The sequence below is a fragment of the Tympanuchus pallidicinctus genome, unplaced genomic scaffold (genome assembly GCF_026119805.1).
Source record: "Tympanuchus pallidicinctus isolate F22 unplaced genomic scaffold, pur_lepc_1.0 scaffold16, whole genome shotgun sequence".
In the NCBI taxonomy this organism is placed as follows: domain Eukaryota; kingdom Metazoa; phylum Chordata; class Aves; order Galliformes; family Phasianidae; genus Tympanuchus; species Tympanuchus pallidicinctus.
Window position 1 is genome coordinate 16,117,644 of NW_026294679.1, and position 20,042 is coordinate 16,137,685.

The window sequence follows — 20,042 nt, forward strand, 5'->3', positions numbered from 1 at the left end:
TCTATCTTAGGGTTGATTATTGATTTTATTTTAGCCATGGGACTGTCCTGTCCCAGTCGTTTGAGTATGTGCCCTATGACTGTGAGTGCTGAGATCCTGAAAGCTGCACTTTTTAGCGAATATTTTGCACGTCTCACTGGCTCAGTTAAAATTTGACTATGTGACCATCCAATACATTGTAAATACATCTCTTTGGAAACTTTTGCAGACCTCTGTCTTTATCCAGAGCTTACAGCTGGCAGCTTAGCTTCAGTGGCTTGCTGGTAGGCTTTTTTCTCTTAGCAGCATTTTTGAGGATAGTGTTACTGAGATCATGCTTTCTCCTTGCAAAGCTTAGTTTAAAGCAAATGCTAACTATCCAATGTGTAACAGATGAACTGTAAAAGCTCTAGAGATTATGTACAAGGCAGTCTACATGTCCTCCAGGGGATGAGTGACGAAGTGCTTACACCTATTCCTTTGGACAGTGCTTGGCCATGATTTGGTTTGAGTTGTGTTACAGTTTTCTACAACTGTGAATAAAATCCAAGGCTGAGTCCTAGCAGTGACAGTGAGACAGAAATATCTGTAGAGGAATGTCTGAAGTTAAAAGGTAAATGTGTGTAAAAGGAGCTTTGCTTTTAACTGTTGGTCTGAAGGTGGAAGTAATGAGCATGGCAGTTGCCTTAATTTCAGGTAGTAAGGGACATGAAACCAGCCACACTCTGGGGAAAAGCATTTTCATAATGTGTTTAAAGTTAACAAAGATTTTATTAAAGGTGACGGTAGGGAGGAGAAACTAAAAGAAACATCTTGAAAGATCTTAGCACACTGTTCCTGATCACAGCTTCTAAAACTGTAACAAATACTGTGTGTTTGTGATTTAGGACCTCCAGTCAGCTTTGTTCCGTCATGCTCTGTTTGTGGGATATCATCTGACAATTGAGATTAGCACAGGGAGATAACATGGTGCCTGGTGACTGATGCTCCCAACTCTCCTGTGCTTTTAATATCACTTAACCTTTAAAATTCTTTTTGGGGAGGGAAAGTGAAGTGGAAAATTTTATCCCTCCCATTAGCATCTCAGATATGATTTGCCATCCTGTGTAACATCAAACATTCTTCAGAGCGAGAACAGGATGCAGTGTTCTCACTCTGAACGTTTGTCTCCAGGCACTGCTGTGTGCTTTTTCAATGGGATTTGAGCTTCAGGGAGATGACCAAGAGCAAAATGTTGGTAAAGTAAACTTGTGGCAGGAGCAGGTTTGGACCTGGTGGACTATCACCATTCCCTTCCCTCACTCACACACCCACATTCACTGCACATCTGCACAAACAGGCCTGGGCAGATCATACAGTGACAGGGATGAGTCATATCTCCTGTGCTCAGCTGCACAACCTCCTCTGAGCTGAGCTTTTGTGAGCATGAAGCAGATAAAAGGAGTATGGACTAATTTATATTTCTGTGAAAAAACAGTTGATTGTTTTCTGTCAGTATTCTCAGCAATTAAATTATGGGTTTAGAATCCTGTATGTCTCCGAGGGTGGCTGTAACAACAAGGGAGACAGTAATGTTGGTGTTTGATGTAGCAGTCTTAGTTCCCAGATAGTATGTTCGTGATACTTTTCAGCTGACTCATTTCTCACATACGTACTTATTTGAAGCCAAGCACTTCTGAAATGGCATTCTTTCCACGCTGCATGGGATCCCCCTCTCTCCTGCTGCCACCAGCCTGTCTCCTGCAAGAGTAGATGGGGTGAAGGAGGGAGTTCCTGAGGGGGAACAAGCAGAAGGGTTCTCCACTCTTATTGAGTCACTTCGGTGAGCCATATGTGAGATCAGTGGTCATTTTGATGTTTTCTCGAGTGAAGCTACGATTTTACCACATGTGCACCAAGCGGATGTTGAGATGTGTTGTGTCGTTAACAGGGGACTTCCCGCCCTCTGCAGGGCAGGGCTGGTTCCCTTCTCTCTCAGCTTCAGAGAGGAGCAGATGCTCTGCCCTGTGCCTCACATGTGGCAGAGCCTGGACCACCCTGGCTTGGTGTACTGAAGGGCTTTTACAATGAGGAGCATCTTCTTGGCTCTCCCAGCCACAGCTCCTCTATTCCTGAGTGACCTGGTTCAGAACTCACTGTCTTGTTTTCTCTTTAGAGGGCCTACATGTAAAAAAGGGATCTGGCAAAAAAGTCTGTCAAAGTGTAACTATAAATTACTAAAAATCAACAAAGTAGGGAAGATTTAAGTTCATACAGACTGTTGTTTCCATGGTGTAAGCAGAAAAAAAGAAAACAGATGTAAGCCCTTTTTCCCAAGTGGTTTGTTCCCCACTCCCCCCTGCAGCTCTTGTTTCTGAGGAGGCCAGGCTGTTTTGCAGTGAGAGTGGTGCTGAGTTTTTAATGCTGCCACTACTGTCCCAACGTTGCTTTATTTATATACAGTTCAGAAATGTGTTTATGCTGCAGACTGGCTAATTAGTTAATTTTCTCCTTTTGTTAAGCAGTGTGTTCGTGCTGCGTAATGCAGACCAATCAGAGTGCAAAGGAAAGATTTATGCTGTGTTGAAGAGGTACGAGCATTTGGACTTGTCAGTGAATTCCCAGAGACAGCTAAGTACAATACAGGAAGTGACAGATTAATTAGGATGCCAAAAGATGTGTGTGTAGTTCTGGTATCCTCCTGTGAAAGCTGTCCAGACATTTTCAGATGCCTGGATAGTAGTGTTTTGCAGCAGTGAAAGAAGTTACTAAGTCTGTTCAAGGAGTTCCTAGCGAGGAACTGAAAGAAAGAGAAACCTGGGAAGTACCCAAAACAGAGACAGTGTGGTAGAAACAGTAATTCTGGGACAGAAGTTTACAAAAGCTTGTCTTTTACTTAGTGCTGTTAGACTTGCTAGAAAAACAGAACATGAACAAGCATGTTATATCATTTTCTGCTTGTGAGTACTTGGAATATTCATGAAGTCCTGATAACCTCAGTGAAATTGTGTGGATGTTAGCTTTCCATCTGTGGAACAGAGGCCAGTCTGCAGTGCAGTGCAGCAGAGCTGTGTCTGTAACAATCTCTACATGTACAGTAAATGTGTATGGGCAATACAGAACAGTACCTGTGATCCTTTCCTTGTTAAGAAATACACCAAAAAGCAGTTGAGGTCAGAGAAGACTGCAGCTGGACAACCAGCAGATCAGATCCAAGTCCTCTCTTTTCCACCCCCTATGAAGCCAGAGGTTGTCTTGCCATTGATTCTAGTGAAAAAATGAACTTGAATAGGCTGGAATGAATGAAAACTTTGTAGAATTCTGTTTGTTTGTTTGTTTTTCTGGTTTGTTTGTTTGTTTGTTTGTTTGTTTCAGAAATATATGTCCAACCGTCTCTTACATTCATAAAAGGAAAACAGCAAAATATTCTTTGTTATGATAGAAAATTTGAGTAAATAGTTACAGGTAGGCATGTAAAATACTTTTAGTGGGAAAGGAAAAAGGAGCATTTGGCTAGAAAATGGTGGTATGCTTTCAGAAAACCAAGCAAATTATTATAAAGAAAAATGACATAATCTTGTGCTTCTCTATAGTTGACAAGACAAGAAAGAGGAAGGACCTACCTTAAGTAAACAAAATGCATCTGCAAAGCAAAGGTGAAAACCTGCCTATCTCAATCTTTTTGTGAGACTTGGTTGTCACTTGAGGAGAAGTTCACAAACTGAATGTACCAGAATATGAACAGCTGCTGTGTGGTAAATTTATCCTGGCTAAGTGACCAAACATCTTTAGCCATCGGTCGATTGGAGCACTACAGAGGACAAGAGTGGCTATTCTAGGCCCAGGCTGCAGCCAAGATGTGTGTGGGGAGATGTCACAGAGGCAGTTGGACACTGCATAGAGGACAGAGGATGGCACCAGTGTTGTTCTGTCCTTCCTACCACCAGCAGCGAGTTAGGCACCCCTTTACCAGGTGTGTTTGTCTGCACCTTGTTTTCATCAACCAAAGAGACACCCAGCAAAAATCATACACATAGAAGTGGAAATCCTTTTGTGCAGTTCAGAGATGCAAAGGCATCTCATTATCTGGGCTTCATATTATATACAGTATCCTGCAGGGGAGGACTCTGTCTTTTAGATCTGCAATATAGATTATAGCAAGTTGCAAATATACTTGCAGACACTTTGTTGATCTGTAGTTGTTATCATTCAGACCACTGCTAAAAGCAATAAATGTCATAGCCAGTGATGAGTAGGGAAAGTCCCACACAGTCACACCCACTCAGCAGCAACATCCCTGCACTGCTTTTTGTGAGACTTACAGACATCTGTATGTCAACTCTGTATTGGCCTAATTTTTAACAATAGAAAGATTTAGAAAGTTAGAAACTTTAGGACTAATCTTTTACACCTGAATTTGTAATATTTCTCTTTAAAAAAAAAAAAAAAGTTTGAGAAGTAATTTTTGTAAAGCCATCTTCATCATCTGTTGTAATATCCCGTTTTACTTTTTAAATTATTTCAATTCTGTGGTGATGGCTGTGGCAGTTAGAATGTGTTTACCTGACAAGTTTGCAAGAGGCTACTTTTTCCAGTTACATGCTTGACATTTTTGGTAAGCCATCTTTCTTCCTGTTTTGTAAAATCCCCTTAATCACTTCTAAGAGCCAATAAAAAGAAGCTTTAATTACTCTGGACGCGGTTCAGCCTGTTGTCTTGGACTACGTGGATGGACGTGCGCCATCCAGAACTGCTGCACTGCATGTGTCTAACTTTACTGCCTGTTCTTTCACTCTCTTGCAGTGGGTATGAAATAGCCCAAATCCATTTTGCAATGCTTTGAATTGCCACGTGGCTCTTTTCTCATACAGAAAACAAACATGTATTAAATGTGTTTGCATTTGGTGTGTTGTTTTTAACAATTATGTATGTGCATATATTTCCATGTAGTAGTATGCTGGTCTCAAAAGTATATTTCCTTTTTACCCTAAGATATTTTCAAAACTTTGTGTTAACTTCATTCTTACTGGTTTTATATTTCCACTTGTTTTCAAATGTCCTTCAGTTTATTGATATTTGATGCTCATTCTTCCATTGGGACATAGTATTTCTCATGTAAGCTTTAAAAAAAAAAAAAGAAAGTACAACTGTACTCTCAGGAGTTGTTTGTTAGTTGTGCTGAGTAACTCCTCTAGGAGACAAAGAATTTGCTATGAGGATGGGTTTTTCTGGTCCTGCCTAGCAATGATACTTAGTTATGCTGCATGTGCCCAGCCAAGGAGCCAGGAGAAAAAAGCTGGAAGCCATGGCTGGCCCATCTGGAGAGGTAAGTACCTTCTTGTGAAAATCCGTCTTGAGGAGAACCGTAAAGTTTGCTATCAGCCAGAGCCTGCATGCAAAGAAGCTGTGTGTTGATCAGAAAAAATGAAATTCTAACTCTAGAAGAACTGGTAAATTCAATAGTGGAAAAACTGCCCTCTAGAGGTCCTTTTCCCTGCTGCTCTCTGGAGGGGCAGCTGACTGGCTGATAGAGGCACTGAAGCTCATGGAACTGTGATTTGACTAGACATGCCATGAGTCCACATCTTAATCTGTGAATAGAAGCCTTATGAAACCTGCTTTCAGAATATTTTTTTCTGATGGGAAATATCTGATCTCTCCCAGTGCACAAGCTCATCTCGAAACTTTTCTTTTGGTGAGCTAGCAGTAGGGCTTCTCTTCCATGCAGCCATTAGGTTTTCTTTTTGCTGCCAGTACAGGAATATGTTGATTAAGGAGCTAAGAACATATGTGAAAGAAGAGAGGAGGAAGGACCCCTGCTTCCTGCCTGCCCATGTACAAATGTCATGTGTTCTGAGTTTCTTACAAGTACAGTGCTTGTTTTTCAAAGTAATGCAGTAGGAAGATGTCATTTATATTTGGGCAAGTTTAGACTGTATTATCAGAGTAGTTCTGAGTCTGGGGGAATCTGTTCTCTCATGACTCTTAGGAAACATGTTGATGTAATGTTATCTGGAACCCTTGTATGCAGTGTCATTTAGGGCAGATCAGCCTTCATGAACTGTGGACTAGCTACTGAGTAGCTGCTGTATTAAGGAACAATAGGGCAGAGCTCAGCCTTGGCTAGTGGCCCAAATACTGATCCAGGCTCTCTGCTGGATTTGCAGCTCTTGGTATGGAGACAGCATTCCTTTGACTGTGCTTCTCATATACTTGATGTTTTCTTTCTGACATGAGCGATGTCCACTCCAGCTGCAATTTGAGCTGTGGGTGGTGTCTTGCAGATGAAATGCAGGGTTTATTTCCAGAGCAAATCATGGAGAATGAAGTATCTCCAAAACTATGTTTAAATCAAGCAAATTTTTGGAGGAAAAGAATCTGTCAGCATCTATTCTACATGATGATATTGATACAAAATCCTGTCTCAGGAAATCCTTCTACTGCTCACAAGAAAGCTGGAAGGGTATAGGAAGAAAATTATCACTGTCCCTCGTCATAAGAATTTGCGTAAGATGGAAGGAAATTGCAAAGACGTGTTATCAGCCTGATGCAGCAGGACTCATTTCTACATACTGTTTATTTATCAAAGAAGGATGGGGAGGGAGCTATTAGCTCGTTTTTGAGTATTTTCCTTTGATTTTTGAATGAAGGGCAACTTTACTTAATGTTATTATGAAGGAAGATCCTTGTTAAGAAGATGAAGGGAAACTGTGAATTAAAATGCTCATCACCCCACCCTGCAGGCAAACACTATTCTTTAGCTCTCAAACAGCACTGACAAAACTGTTTTCTAAATGTTGCAGATTGAAAACTGCCATGTTTTACTGTCTTGAGAATGATTCGAGCTGTTTTGTCATAAGATGTTAGGGCCCAACAGTGGTAGAGCAAGCCAGTCTGTGTGTCTGACAGGTAATGATTGCTCTGATGCTTTACAGCTGTGCACTGCATGACAGCTGCAATGAATCAGGTTATTAGGACTTTCTGCTCCCTAAAGCTTCTTTATTCCTGTCATTCTTAAGAGGGTATGGGAAGAAGAAAAGTGTAAAGCCTATCAGTGAGATAGAGGAGAGGGCCTGAAGCCAGACAAACAGAAACATTTTGGGATTCTGCTAATGCCGAGAAGATGAAAGGAATCCCCAAATAAAAAGGAGCCAGAGACATATTTAGCAGAGTCTCATTCCTAAGCAGCCAATTAGGTCTAAGCAGGAAGGTCTTCATGCACATGTGAGAAGCTATTTTCCCTTATAAAGTAATGAGTTGTAATGTTATGAGTAAAGGAGTTACTTTTTTCTCAGTTTTCTGTAGCAGTTGTGATAAAACTGCAGCTTCTGCCCTTCTTTACCAAAAAAGTATGACATCTACACACTAGCGCATGGCCTTTGAGCCTGCATTCCTTGGGACAGTCGAAGTCTGTTCCCTAGGCAGAGCCATATAGCTCCTGTTAGCATGCAGTCCTAAGCGTATTTTCTGTTCAGATGAAAATATGCACAAGTTACAGAAAAACGAAAAACTTGTCTTGTGAAACGTAGCTAAGAGTTTCCACTGAGACCTTGAAAGATGGTTAATAAAGAAGTTGCCAGTGTACATGGGAGCTTTGCTAGTAGTACTATAAAAAGATCAGGGGAAAGTGTATTGGAAAAAAAGCAAGAGAATTGCTTTTTCTATTTATTTTTCTTTCTCTCATCGTATTCCAGACATACTCCTCTGATGGACAACATTTTGGACAGATAGATAACATGAAAAGAGCAATGGATGCCAGAAAGATGTGAAAGAAGCAGAGTCTTGTGGTATAAACACCAGGCAAATTGCACTTGGTGGTTTCCATACAAATGAGCACCATAAGTACTTAAAAGTAGAGAACAAAAAGTGGTGATGGAAGTGGCCTCCACAGGGGGAGTTTGGCTGCTTTCAGGAGTGGAATTTTGGTATTTGTTCTTTTTCTCGAGAACAGAACAGACTGGGCTAAGCTGGTATGTGTCTGTAGCCATAGAGGAAAGTTCAGAGATTTTATCCCCAACATTTAGGTTTGGTTCTCAGAATACTTGTTCTGCCCTGTTCTATTTAGGTTCTTATTCCCGTCTCATGCCATATATATTCACTTCCCCTTTCCCACCCCTCTGGCAATGACCTATGTTGCTGAGAAGAAAGGTATAAACTATTAATGCCATTTTTTCCCCATGTGTTTTTATTTAGCAATATCTGTGATCATATCTTAAGCAAAGGAATCACTATAAAGAGAAGAAATGCCTGTATTTTGTAATGTCCCTTAAGCTGTACTGAGCTCATTTCCTTGCATAGTTTACCTGTTTGCCTGCCTTCCTTCCTGTCCTGGGACCTTCCATAGTGTAACACCCCAGAGACGAGCTGTCTGCAAAGCACTGGCTCTCCTTTGTATGCTGGAGACATGGTTGTTCTGCATCTTCAGAGTTTTGCTGTGCTGCTTCTGTGTATCGACAGCTGCTGCTAAGTCAGTCTCTGGGCTTACTTCCCCATTCCAGTCTGCACAGTCCTAACTCTAGCAGATGCTCTGGAAATAGTCCCTCCAAACACTATGTATCCTACTTTGGTCATATCAACAACTGCTTTCTCAGGGTAAACTTCTGTGTCATCTGTATCTTTCACAAGCACCCTGAAAGTTGGAACTCCCAAATCTTTGATGCCTGTGACATGCAATGTAGTTCAATATGATGTATGCTCCCCACCCGAACAACCACTCCTCAGAGCAGCCATTGCCCCAGCTGGTATTGGGATATGCACCAGGCTGAGCTGCTCAGAATATGATGAAGTTTAACAGAGAGAAGAAACATTGTAATATCTGCATGGCCCCTGCCTCCCATGGTGTCTACAAAGGTCTCCTGCAGAAAACTGTTGCCTCTATTTCTAGCTATGCAGAAATGTTGTGTGAATTGATTGGAGTCCTGCTGAAGGAGCATTTACTTGGCTTTGTAATCTCATACATGCTGTACCCAATAGAGCATCAGTAAGGTTGTTTGGTGGTTTTTTTTGAATGAGTGAACCTTCTGCCATTTAATTCTTCACCTTAATTTGGATTTTTCTGGATCTATAAGTCTTGGATTATACATCCTCTATTAGTTAATGCTTGTCTCAAAATCAGACATGTTACTGCATTAAAGGGTTTTGCTGTGTAAAAATTCTTCTTCCCCTTGATCTGATTTACTGATAATGTAGCTATATGAAAAGTACATAATTTCCATCTGCTATGTTTTGAATGTTGTTTGAAAAGAAATATTTCTTTTTGGCTGTTGTTTAAGGGCCTGTTGAAGGTATGCAAGAAGGTATATTTCTCTATATCCTCTGCAATATATTGCTTAACTTTGTAGGTTCTATATTGTTATTTGTTTAATATCTATTATCTTTTGTGTCCAAGTGCTAAAAGTTGAAATTAAGAATAGCTTTCACGTGGCTCATGATCCAACACTTGTTAGCCTCTGTATCTGTGCCTCAAAAGCAATTGCATTCCTTAGGAGTTTCTTTCCTTAAAAGTTAAATTCCTTTTGGTCTTCAGTCCATAATTCTTCCTATCTGCTGTCTTTACATGTTGCCTTGTACTCAAATCTCTGTAGCAGAAGAAATCTCAGTGTGGTTGTATGGGAGATCTCTAGCATTAAGACTACTCGATTAGGCAGCACTCCGTAAGCAAACACATGATGCTGCTCCCTGTTGCAACAAGACTCACAAAGGAAGGATCTCATTTGGATTCTTGTGTCTTTCTTGGCTTATGTGCATAGGCCATTTTTGAATTTGTAGTACTTCAGTGATAGCGTTTAGGGATGCTAATTTCTGATCTCTAGTAATAATTCAAAGGCAATGTATTTTTGACTGTGAAAGGGGCTGCTCGTGAGACACAGTCTGCCTAGAGAACAGCTGGCTGCAGCCATAGAAATCCAGTCCTCTGAAAATAGCTCGTAGATTGAGAACCTTTGCTTTAGTTGCTAAAAATACGCTCAGCGACAAACCTAGCTGGAGGTTATGAAATTCAACAACTTTATTATGAGTGTTTTGAGATAGGAATTTACAACTTCTGTCCATCAGTGGAACTGACACTAGGATGAAGCTTGTCCACAGTTCCTAGTACTTTGGAAGTAAGCTGATGGAGACAGGATATTGATTCTCACCCATCACATGCTAAGGGACACAAAAACAATCTGTGAGCAGAACATTTACATAGCCTTCAAAGACCCTACCATGAACCCTGTGCAACAGCAGGTTCTTCTTTCAGTATCCCTAAGTGTGAATCTTTTAAAGTGAATTTGTGGCAAAATTTAGCAGCTGTTAACTTGCTGAAAGTATTCTCATTGCTTTGATTCAAAGCTTTAACAAAAGCGAAGTGTCTCCTTAAAAACACCTTCCCTATCACAAATGTCTGCTCTGTCAGTTTTTGCTCTATCTCTTGGATGTTCCTGTGGAAGCCTGGACTTCCCTATCTTGTTCAAACGTGTGCTCTTCCTGTCAGAGGGTATCAGTCACGGGCATGCTTTTCTTGCTGCATTTTAGCAAGTCTCCTAAAGTTCTGCAGTGTTTATCTTATACAGCTGAAAGTCTCCTCCTGTTTCATGAGCTCTGCATTGGAATGCAGTGGAAGGGACTCAGGGCCTGTGGCCACCCAGATTAGAGGTTTTTGTAATAAGGTCCCTATATGGTTTTGTTAGAGACTTCAGCTCTGTCTCTCTCATCTCTGTTCCTTGTTTGGGAGGCTGGTGGGAGGAGAAGAGCTGAAGGGGCTATATAACCCTGATGCTTTTGGATACACAGTGCACCATCCCAGAGCTGCTATCCCCAGCCAAGCACTGTCAGGGTAAGTGGCAATGAACAAAGAGTGTGATTTATGTTTTTCTGGATGACTTTAAGTAATGTCAAATAGAAGCTATTCAGGAGGATGTACTGCTGTGCTGCAGTTTGCTTAGACATTACTTACTAGAATTAAATTGGTAAAATGCTTTTAAAGTCTACACTGAGTTGTATTTAATTTATAGCACTTTTGAAATGGAAATGGATCTGATGATTTTGCCGATTCCACCAACACTCCAACAGTAATATAAAGACAGACTATGTCATGGTACAGCTGGAATTTAAGTGAACCCATGTGCCCCTGGGGAGTTAATTTTGGACAGAACAGGTTCCTGAAGGGGTGAATTTGAACACTGTGTAGTGATTTCTTAGCAGCTTTGCTTTGGTGCTCTTAAATCAGCTTAAACTGACATGGGTGTTTTGGAATGTGATTGTAAGAAGAGCTGGAAGATGCAAAATAGCAGTATCTAATCTAACGCAAAGAGGATGCATGTGTATTTGTTGCTGTCTTGATATATATGAAACAATGTTCTGCAAAATGCCAAACATTTTATTAAAGGTCATGCTATACCCAGCATTCCTTTTGTTCTTCTGATAACATGCTATGGAGGCTGGGGACGTGATTGGTTGTCTCTCAGTGTAAAGCAGGTAGAAGTAAGAGGCTAAATGCTGTATTAATTGCTGGGGAGAATATTTTCCTTTATTCTGTAGTGCTGAGTGACTTTGGCTGCTGGAGGATGTTACTACTGCACGTCATGGCAGTCCTGAGCTGTAACTTGCTCCTTGGAAGCAGAGTTACTGCCTGAATGATTCAGTTTTGATTTTTCAGCTTTTTGTGCTGTATTACTAAATATGGTTTTCATTAGAGTCCACCAAGCTCAGAAATGTAGCCTTTCCTGCTCCCTCCTCCCCCCTCCCCCAAGTGATTTTTGGCATTTCATTCTCTGCATTAGTTTGAGCAAACCCCCTGACCTCGAACTCTGTTCCAAAAACAGACGGTTGGAAAGCATATTTCCTAATTAGGAAATGGTTTGTCTAAACCAGTCTGTTCATTCATGTTAGATAACAATTGTACTACATTGACTAAATGCTTAAATATAAGGAGCCTGTTTTCCCAAGAGTTTAATAAATGCAAAAATTGCAACCTACTTTCCTTTCGTTGTAATAATGACAAAATATCTGAAGTACATCAAGGTGGGATTTCCTTCTCTGTGCCTTCTCCTGGGAACTACTACATCCATGCAGAACTGCAGCTTGCAGAAGCAGCCTCACGGCTGTGTCTCATGGCTGTGAAGGGTCTGCAGTGAAGAGTCTGGGGGAGGCTGTCCCTGCTTGTCCATCTGTGGAGGCTGAATGTTGCCTCATGCTCCTGTGCTCATCAGACATGGCTCTCACTGACCCCTTTGCTGCTTCATCCTGCGCTTCCAGCATTCCCATGCAGAAGGTTTGAGCGGCTGCACGAAGAGCTAGCTGGGCTGCTGGAAGACAGCTGTCTCCTTCAGCTGTTAACACATTGCAATTTGTTGAACTCTGCATGGAAGCCCGAGCTCCCAGCTAGTCAAGTGATTCCCTAACACACTATAAATTGTGGGCAAATAGTTCTTCTCGAGTGCCAGCATTCAGGACTTGTTCCATAATTGATTTTAATACAAACCTTCAAAGCGTTTTTATTACCCTTGTTATCTTCCTGTTGCCTGAGGAGAAAAACAATTTCTGTTTTAGTGAAGCAGGGAGCCAGCATAAATTACTCAGTTATTCTACAAATGGAGCTTATTAACTGGTTTGAAAGGATGATGGAGCACATACTATGGACAGTTTTAAAACACATGCTGTCCTTGATTGCATTTTAGTCACAATATCATCTTTCTACATACACCAGTCCTGTCAGGATGATAGAGGCAGGGGACATCATGCTGAATATGATGCAAAGGGACCTTTGTTTTTGCAGCTGTGAGTCCAGCGATCTTCTTTATCTCCCACCTACTCCCCAGCGGTGGATTTCCTTGACTGAATTTAGATAAACATTTGCTGTCTCAGAGCTGTAATGACCTGTCTGCCCATGCAGCAGGACTGGAATAGTTCTATGGAATACCTTGAATTATGTCTGATGCATGGAGCCCTCCTGCGTGTCAGTTCCTTTTATACTGCATTCTCTGTCTTTACAGGGTGGTTCTGGTACCTCACTTTGTCTTTTTCAATTATCCTTTTCCTGCTGTTTTCATAGGGCTGTTTTCTGCTTGGAGCACCCGAGGACACTGACGTAGAAGATGTGTGAGGAGGAGGACAGCACTGCCCTTGTTTGTGACAATGGGTCAGGGCTCTGTAAAGCCGGCTTTGCTGGGGATGATGCCCCGAGAGCAGTTTTCCCTTCCATCGTGGGTCGACCCAGGCACCAGGTGATAAAGTGCTTTGGTTGTTCCATACTGAGCTTGGAGACATGCCCCGTCCCCAGCCCTCCATCCCAGAGCTGAGGCTGAGCCCTGAATGATCTGTGTAATGTGGTATTTATAGGTAAAATGTGTCCAGCAGTGCACTCACCTGAGTCAAAGCAGATCTTCAGCCTTGTGAGAGAGGAATCCTTCTCTCACAAGTTTTTTTTTCACTTCTTTCTATGCTCTCTTCTCTCTGTACTTTGCATCACCCAGAGAACTTGGTGAGTACAGCCAGTTCAAAAGCAAGCAATCCCAGAGAATATCTGGAATTTTTGACTGCCCTAAAACTGACAACAAATGATGTGCAGGGAACTGAGGGGAGAAGTTGTCAGTCTGCTTCCTGTCAACCTTACTTCTTCTTTTAACTGTGTCACAGACAGACACCTCTCTGGGGTTTCTAGGGCTGATTTTTTATATTTTTTTATTTTTTAGCTTCAAGTTTTACATTTGAGCATATGATACATTCCCAATAATTTTAATAGTTTGCAAAGTGTATTTATTAGCTGAGTTGTTAAATACAAGGTTGCTAAGCCATAACATTAGTGAGATCTAGAGCAGCTTAGCTAGTCCATAACAGACTAAACTGGCTGCTGGATTTTAAAATCCAACTTATTTCTTCTGTGTCATCTAAGGACATGTTGAAATGAGAAGAGAGAGACTGGCTGTAAGATGTGGCACTTTATGCACCCAGCTAATAATTTTTCAAGCCATTGAAGGCAAGTGAAATATAGGCCTTTTGATATAGCCTCTAGGAGGTCTAACTGAAGTGTTTGAACAATACCACAATGAAAAAAAAAATAAAAAAATTCAAGTGTCATCTTCTGTAGATGGGATTAATTATATTAATTGCTCAAAAATAAATCATACAATCACAGTAGAAAAATACGATACTTATGTTCCAAGGTTTGGAACATAAAATGACTTAAGCTTTGGTAAGAGTGTTAGGTAGTCAAAGCATCCTGCAGTATGCTACTTTTTTAACAGTATTTCTAACTTAAAGCATAGAGACTACTGTACATCCGGAGTAGTTTCCAACTTCTGACTCATACACTTGGAAAATCTGAATTGTGTATTGTTGCATCGTGGCCCTTAGATGGCACAATGTCCCCTTTCTGCTTTCTTTCAGCAGACAGGTCATCCCTAACTAATAAAGAACATTAAAACAAGTCTATCATTCTACTTCATCTGGATGAATTTGACATTGTGCTTCTTGTGTGTGCATGCATTTTGACATCATACAAAAAATTGTACTTGTGTGCTGTTTACTTTAATTGTAGTGGAAAAATGAACTTGAGGTTTGAATTGGCTAAACATTTCATTTTGAAAATTAAGGAACAATTAATTCTCTGATCATTAGTATTTATAAAGTGTTTTGTAATTAGTATCACTGGCAATTGAATTTATCTAAGCTAATGTAACTACTTTGTGACACCTCTCTTTGAGATACTAACTCTATTTGTGTTATTTTTTAGGGTGTGATGGTTGGTATGGGTCAAAAAGACAGCTACGTGGGTGATGAGGCTCAAAGCAAGAGAGGAATCCTGACCTTGAAATACCCCATAGAGCATGGCATCATTACCAACTGGGATGACATGGAGAAGGTACATCAGTATTAAAATAATGTGCATCATTGGTAGACAATCACTTGAACTGAATGTTTAACACGTAACTTAGTAAATTTTAGATGAAAGTGTCACACTGTCAGGTGTGGTTTAATGAGAAGCATGTTAGCAGCAAGCTGGAATTAAGCCTGTGCATCTCTCTCTCCTATTGTAAGATTATATTTATTTTCATTTATTTTTTGTGCCCTTTGAAGAAATCACTTATCATTAGCTGTGATATTTCTTACCTGAGGATTGAGTGTTTCCAGTTACCTTGGTTATTTCTATGAAGGCAGTAAGAACGATTGCATGTGAAACATTACTCACTGGTCTCAAAAGTGCTATAAGCAGAGTGCTGGAGCACTAAACCTGTCTGAAAGTCATTCTGAGCTGCTAGTTGATGGTATTTTTCTCCTTTGCCTTCTGCCATTATCCTCAGATCTGGCATCACTCCTTCTATAATGAGCTCCGTGTTGCACCTGAGGAGCACCCAACTCTGCTGACTGAAGCACCACTGAATCCCAAAGCTAATCGAGAGAAAATGACCCAGGTAATCTCACCCTGCAGCTGTGGAATAATTCCAACGTTGTGAATTCAGTAGGATGTGAACATCATCATTTCAGTTAGCCATGACAACTTGGCTGTTCTGTAGTGTGCATCTCATAGTAAGGGAAGATAGAAAGTGCACATGACTATGTGTCGGATGTCTACGTTACTACATTTACTTGAAAAAGTCTGTGAATCAGTTTTGGATGTGAGAACTCCAGTCTGTTCAAGTGTTGCCACTTTCATCTTTGTGTGTGTGTGTGTGTGTTTCCAGGGCTACTACAAAATGATCTTTAATGTGTCCGTACTAATACATCGTAGATGTAGATCAGATACAGAGGATAATATGTTTGATTTAAATGTATTTTCCTTCCTTGTTACTGCCATCACTAAATACAAAAATCTTGTATTTTCCTTTTCCTTTGTTGTAATGATACAACTAATCTAAAATCCCTACTGCTAAGCTAATTATGTTAATTGCATTTCAGATTATGTTTGAAACTTTCAACGTGCCAGCCATGTATGTAGCTATCCAAGCTGTTCTGTCCCTATATGCTTCAGGACGTACCACTGGTAGGCCTCTGGGGGTGGCACTGGTGTTCAAAGCAGTTGTTTGTGAGCACCTGAGCATGAACTGTGTGTTATCTTCTCAAAGGGATTGTGCTTGACTCTGGGGATGGTGTCACCCACAACGTGCCCATTTATGAAGGTTACGCTTTGCCACACGCCATCATGCGTCTGGACCTGGCTGGCCGTGACCTGACAGACTACCTCATGAAGATCCTGACAGAACGTGGCTACTCCTTCGTTACAACTGGTAAGGATGCACTGCTAGACAAGGAGGGGAGTTGTTTAATGTGCAACGTTTCTAGCTGCCTTAGAAGGAATAGCAGTGGTTCTGCAGTTGTTTTATCAACAAGAAAGAATTCAACAGGGAAAAAGTACTTTCTCTGCAGGACTGGCAGAGAATATCTGCATAAAAATGGAGAGGATGTTGGAGAATGAAGGTGTGGCTGAGTGCCATTCTAAAAGCTGAATCTTCTCAACAGCGGAACGTGAAATTGTCCGTGACATCAAGGAGAAACTGTGTTATGTGGCCCTGGACTTTGAAAATGAGATGGCCACTGCTGCCTCTTCCTCCTCTCTGGAAAAAAGCTATGAGCTTCCTGATGGCCAGGTCATCACCATTGGAAATGAACGCTTCCGCTGCCCAGAGACTCTCTTCCAGCCATCTTTCATTGGTAGGTAGAATGACTGTTATGCTTTGGTATAAATATTGGGTCTCTATTTTCTTCTGATTTTATCCCACTGCTAGCTCATTTAGATGTATACTCAAGTATGTTCCAGTGCCCATTATAAAATAATCTTTCAGAACAGCACTATTAATACACTGGGAGGAAATTTATGTCAAACAGTAAAGCAAAATGCTTTCCCAAAATAAACCCTGAGTGTTTACTTCTGGCTTTGAGCCCACACCATTTTGTACATTATGTATTGGTTACTATGAAAATCTTGGCTGCAGAAAAAGTTTTCTAAATATTATGAGGGTTATAGTCTGAGTGTGCTTGCAGAGAGGGGTTAAAAAGCAAACAGACAAAACGCACTATTTTTATTCTACTGAAAGACTCCCCCAAAATCTGAATCCAGGGTCCATCACATTTGCAGAACAAATCAATGGTCATGGAGGCAAGCTTTCAGCAAGGTCACTTAAAAATCTTGTTTGATAGAATGTCAGCCCAGAAATAGATTAAGTAGCTGCATACTTAGAGGTTTTGGGACATATTTTGACTGTTTGATCTCTGAACTGACTCAGAAAGAAGGGGGAAAAAAAAAAAAAAGAGAAAAAAAAGTAAGAAAAAGAAAACAGATGATCCCAGGACCATATAAGGAATTCTTAGGACGTATGAGGTTGTCTGCAAAAGCCTATTGGAAACTGTACTACTCCGTACCCCTGGAATTTCTTTTTAATGAGGAGTTGAGTGTACACGCGGGTGTGGGGAAGGAGGGCTGTACCTGAAGGAGCTCCTAAGTAAATAATTCAAACAGCTGCAGAATGACTTTCTATGTTTCTGCAACCTTAAAAACTGTTGTCTTCCAAAGACAAACTGCAGCTCACATTGTCTGTTCAGAGACAATTTTAAGTCTCTGTATGGAGTTGCTTCCTCAGTGTTCTGCTGTCATTTCTGTAGGCATGGAGTCTGCTGGCATTCATGAAACCACTTACAACAGCATCATGAAGTGCGACATAGACATCAGAAAGGATCTTTACGCCAACAATGTGCTTTCTGGAGGCACTACAATGTACCCGGGCATTGCAGACAGGATGCAAAAGGAAATAACTGCTCTAGCTCCCAGCACCATGAAGATCAAGGTACAGTGCAATTATTTGTAAACTATCTGGGGGGACGTGTAAAAAATCCTCAAAAAATCTAACAGAAAATAACAACTCTTTACAAAGTGCTTTGTACATATTTTCAGTTGAGTCTGTATGTTCTACTAAATCATCCCTGGTAACTGAACGAGTCACCCTGGCTGCTAAAAGAAGAAAGGAGCCTTCACTCCTCTAGCTTCCTTTCTCATGCTGTGTTCTGCAAACTGACTTAGCAAGGCCAAAGAAGAATAGCATGAAATCAACCAATGTACATTTTTGTAGAGCTGCAGCTTGTTCAGTAATTTTTGGCTAATGGAATTAGATGTAGAAAATGCTGCTTCTGTCTTTGGCTTACAAGTAAAGAAAAAGTTAAGAACAAGTTATTAATCCTTCTGTTGCTTCAGCTCTCCCCTTCCTTTCTTTGCAAACATTTTGTCAGCTGCGCTAATAGGAACGTCATTCATTCTTCCAAGCCCCCCTGGGCTACTGTATATACTACTATATATTTGTCTCATGCTATGAGAGTGGTTGTCTCCCCTTTTGTCTTTTGTGGATAGGACTGCACACACACACACACGTTGCTGTGTTGGGCAGACTAACTCAACCAGAGGAATTAAGGGTGTAGGCTCAGGCAACAACTTTGTAACTATGGCTTGCTGCAGTGGCTAACTGCAAGGCAAGGGCAGACATTAGTGCATATGTACAGTGTTTTCACTAATACAAAGTAGCAATGCTTTAATAGTTTTGTACAACGAATTCATAGCTTAACGTTGCATTTAATGGTTTTATTTCTCAAACAGATCATTGCTCCTCCTGAACGTAAGTACTCCGTCTGGATTGGAGGCTCTATTCTTGCCTCCCTCTCTACCTTCCAGCAGATGTGGATCAGCAAACAGGAATATGATGAAGCTGGCCCATCCATTGTTCACCGCAAATGCTTTTAAATCGCTTTATCCCTGTATGTCTTTTTAGCATATTACTGTGAATGTATTCAGGAAAATACATTCTTAAAATTTCATTCCATAAATCTTTCATCATAATGGCTGGTTAATTGGTGTATTTTTTTTTGGAATAAATTTTAAAATATGCAAACGAAATTGCTGCTCCTATTTTAGAGATGCAGTTGTGGAGTTGCCTTTACAGCTGGTGCGAAGCTCCATCTCGTGGCGTAAATTTGTTACTGCGCTGTGGGCTTAGAAGCGGTACCTGTTGGCCAATGGTATCAGCGCCAGAAAACGCCCAGCTGCCAGCCTGTACAGTGCCAGCATTCGGCCTCGGTAGGCATTGCAGTCTGCAAGCAGAACTAGTCATGGTGCTCCCAAAGTTCTGGGCAGCACCAGAGGGGCACAGTGTGTGCTTGATACCAGGAGGAGCACGTGCACTCTGCTTTGCATCTGCTCTATCCAGAAATACTATCTGACCACATCGCTTCTCAGTTCACAGTTACCATGCTGGAAAAGGCACTTCTTATACTCTGTGGTCCAGTAGTGTATGTTGCTTGCTATATCTTTTCCATGGTTGTTTTCTTTGGTTTTATTTTTGATAGAAACTAAAACTGTCCTTCTGGGAGCATATCTAAATTCTGATACTAGCTTGAAAAGGTGACTTTGCTATTATATATCCTCAGAATGAGTGTAGCTTGTGTTGTTGTTGTGATTTTCAGCAAAGTCTAAAGGGTAATTAAGCTGGCTTAATACAATTGCTCTTCAGAAGTTTGTTTTTCTGAAGGGGAGGATGTAATGTAATCAGAACAGATAAAATGTTTTTAGACAATGTCCTTTTTTCTATGACTTTTCTGATTCCACTTATTGTTTTAAATACATTGAAACTGATTTTAAGAGAAGTATACGCATAAGCATTGAAGCCAATACTGCTGTCTTAGAAGTATATATATACATATATATATATATATACATATATATGAATATGTTTATGACCAAAGAATTAATTGAGACAGATCTGAAGAAGGTCAGTTCTAAGGACCTTGCTGCAATCCGTATTCATTAGAATTCAGGATGAAGGATGCTATTTATTTTTGTTACTTATTTTCCTTCCTTAAACTCAACTGTTTATCTCGCCTACCTGTAATGCTTTACTTTTCAACCTGTAAGTTTTTTGCAGCAGCACCTGTTATTTACTATGGCTGCATAACTGCTAGGTTTCAGATCTTGTCCATCTTCAGACTCAGTGCACATTCTGAACTCTTTTGTACTAACCTTATTATTTAAAGTCTAGGTCATCTAGGTTTCTTGGGACAGACGCTAAATAAACTCTTGTAAGAGCAAATACCTTCGTATGGTTCTTCCTTCTTACTCTAGATAGATC

General features: G+C 40.7%; 1 protein-coding gene across 1 annotated transcript; it reads left to right on the forward strand.

Moving 5' to 3' along the window:
* Positions 1 to 10,642: 10,642 nt before the first annotated feature.
* On the forward strand, positions 10,643 to 20,003 carry ACTA2 (actin alpha 2, smooth muscle). Its single transcript, XM_052677079.1, has 9 exons — positions 10,643 to 10,774; positions 12,992 to 13,163; positions 14,672 to 14,800; positions 15,240 to 15,350; positions 15,835 to 15,919; positions 16,002 to 16,163; positions 16,396 to 16,587; positions 17,536 to 17,717; positions 18,518 to 20,003. Exons 2-9 carry the CDS (start codon positions 13,035 to 13,037, stop codon positions 18,659 to 18,661), a joined length of 1,134 nt encoding a protein of 377 aa, XP_052533039.1. The 5' UTR covers positions 10,643 to 10,774; positions 12,992 to 13,034; the 3' UTR covers positions 18,662 to 20,003.
* The last annotated feature ends 39 nt before the right edge of the window (positions 20,004 to 20,042 follow it).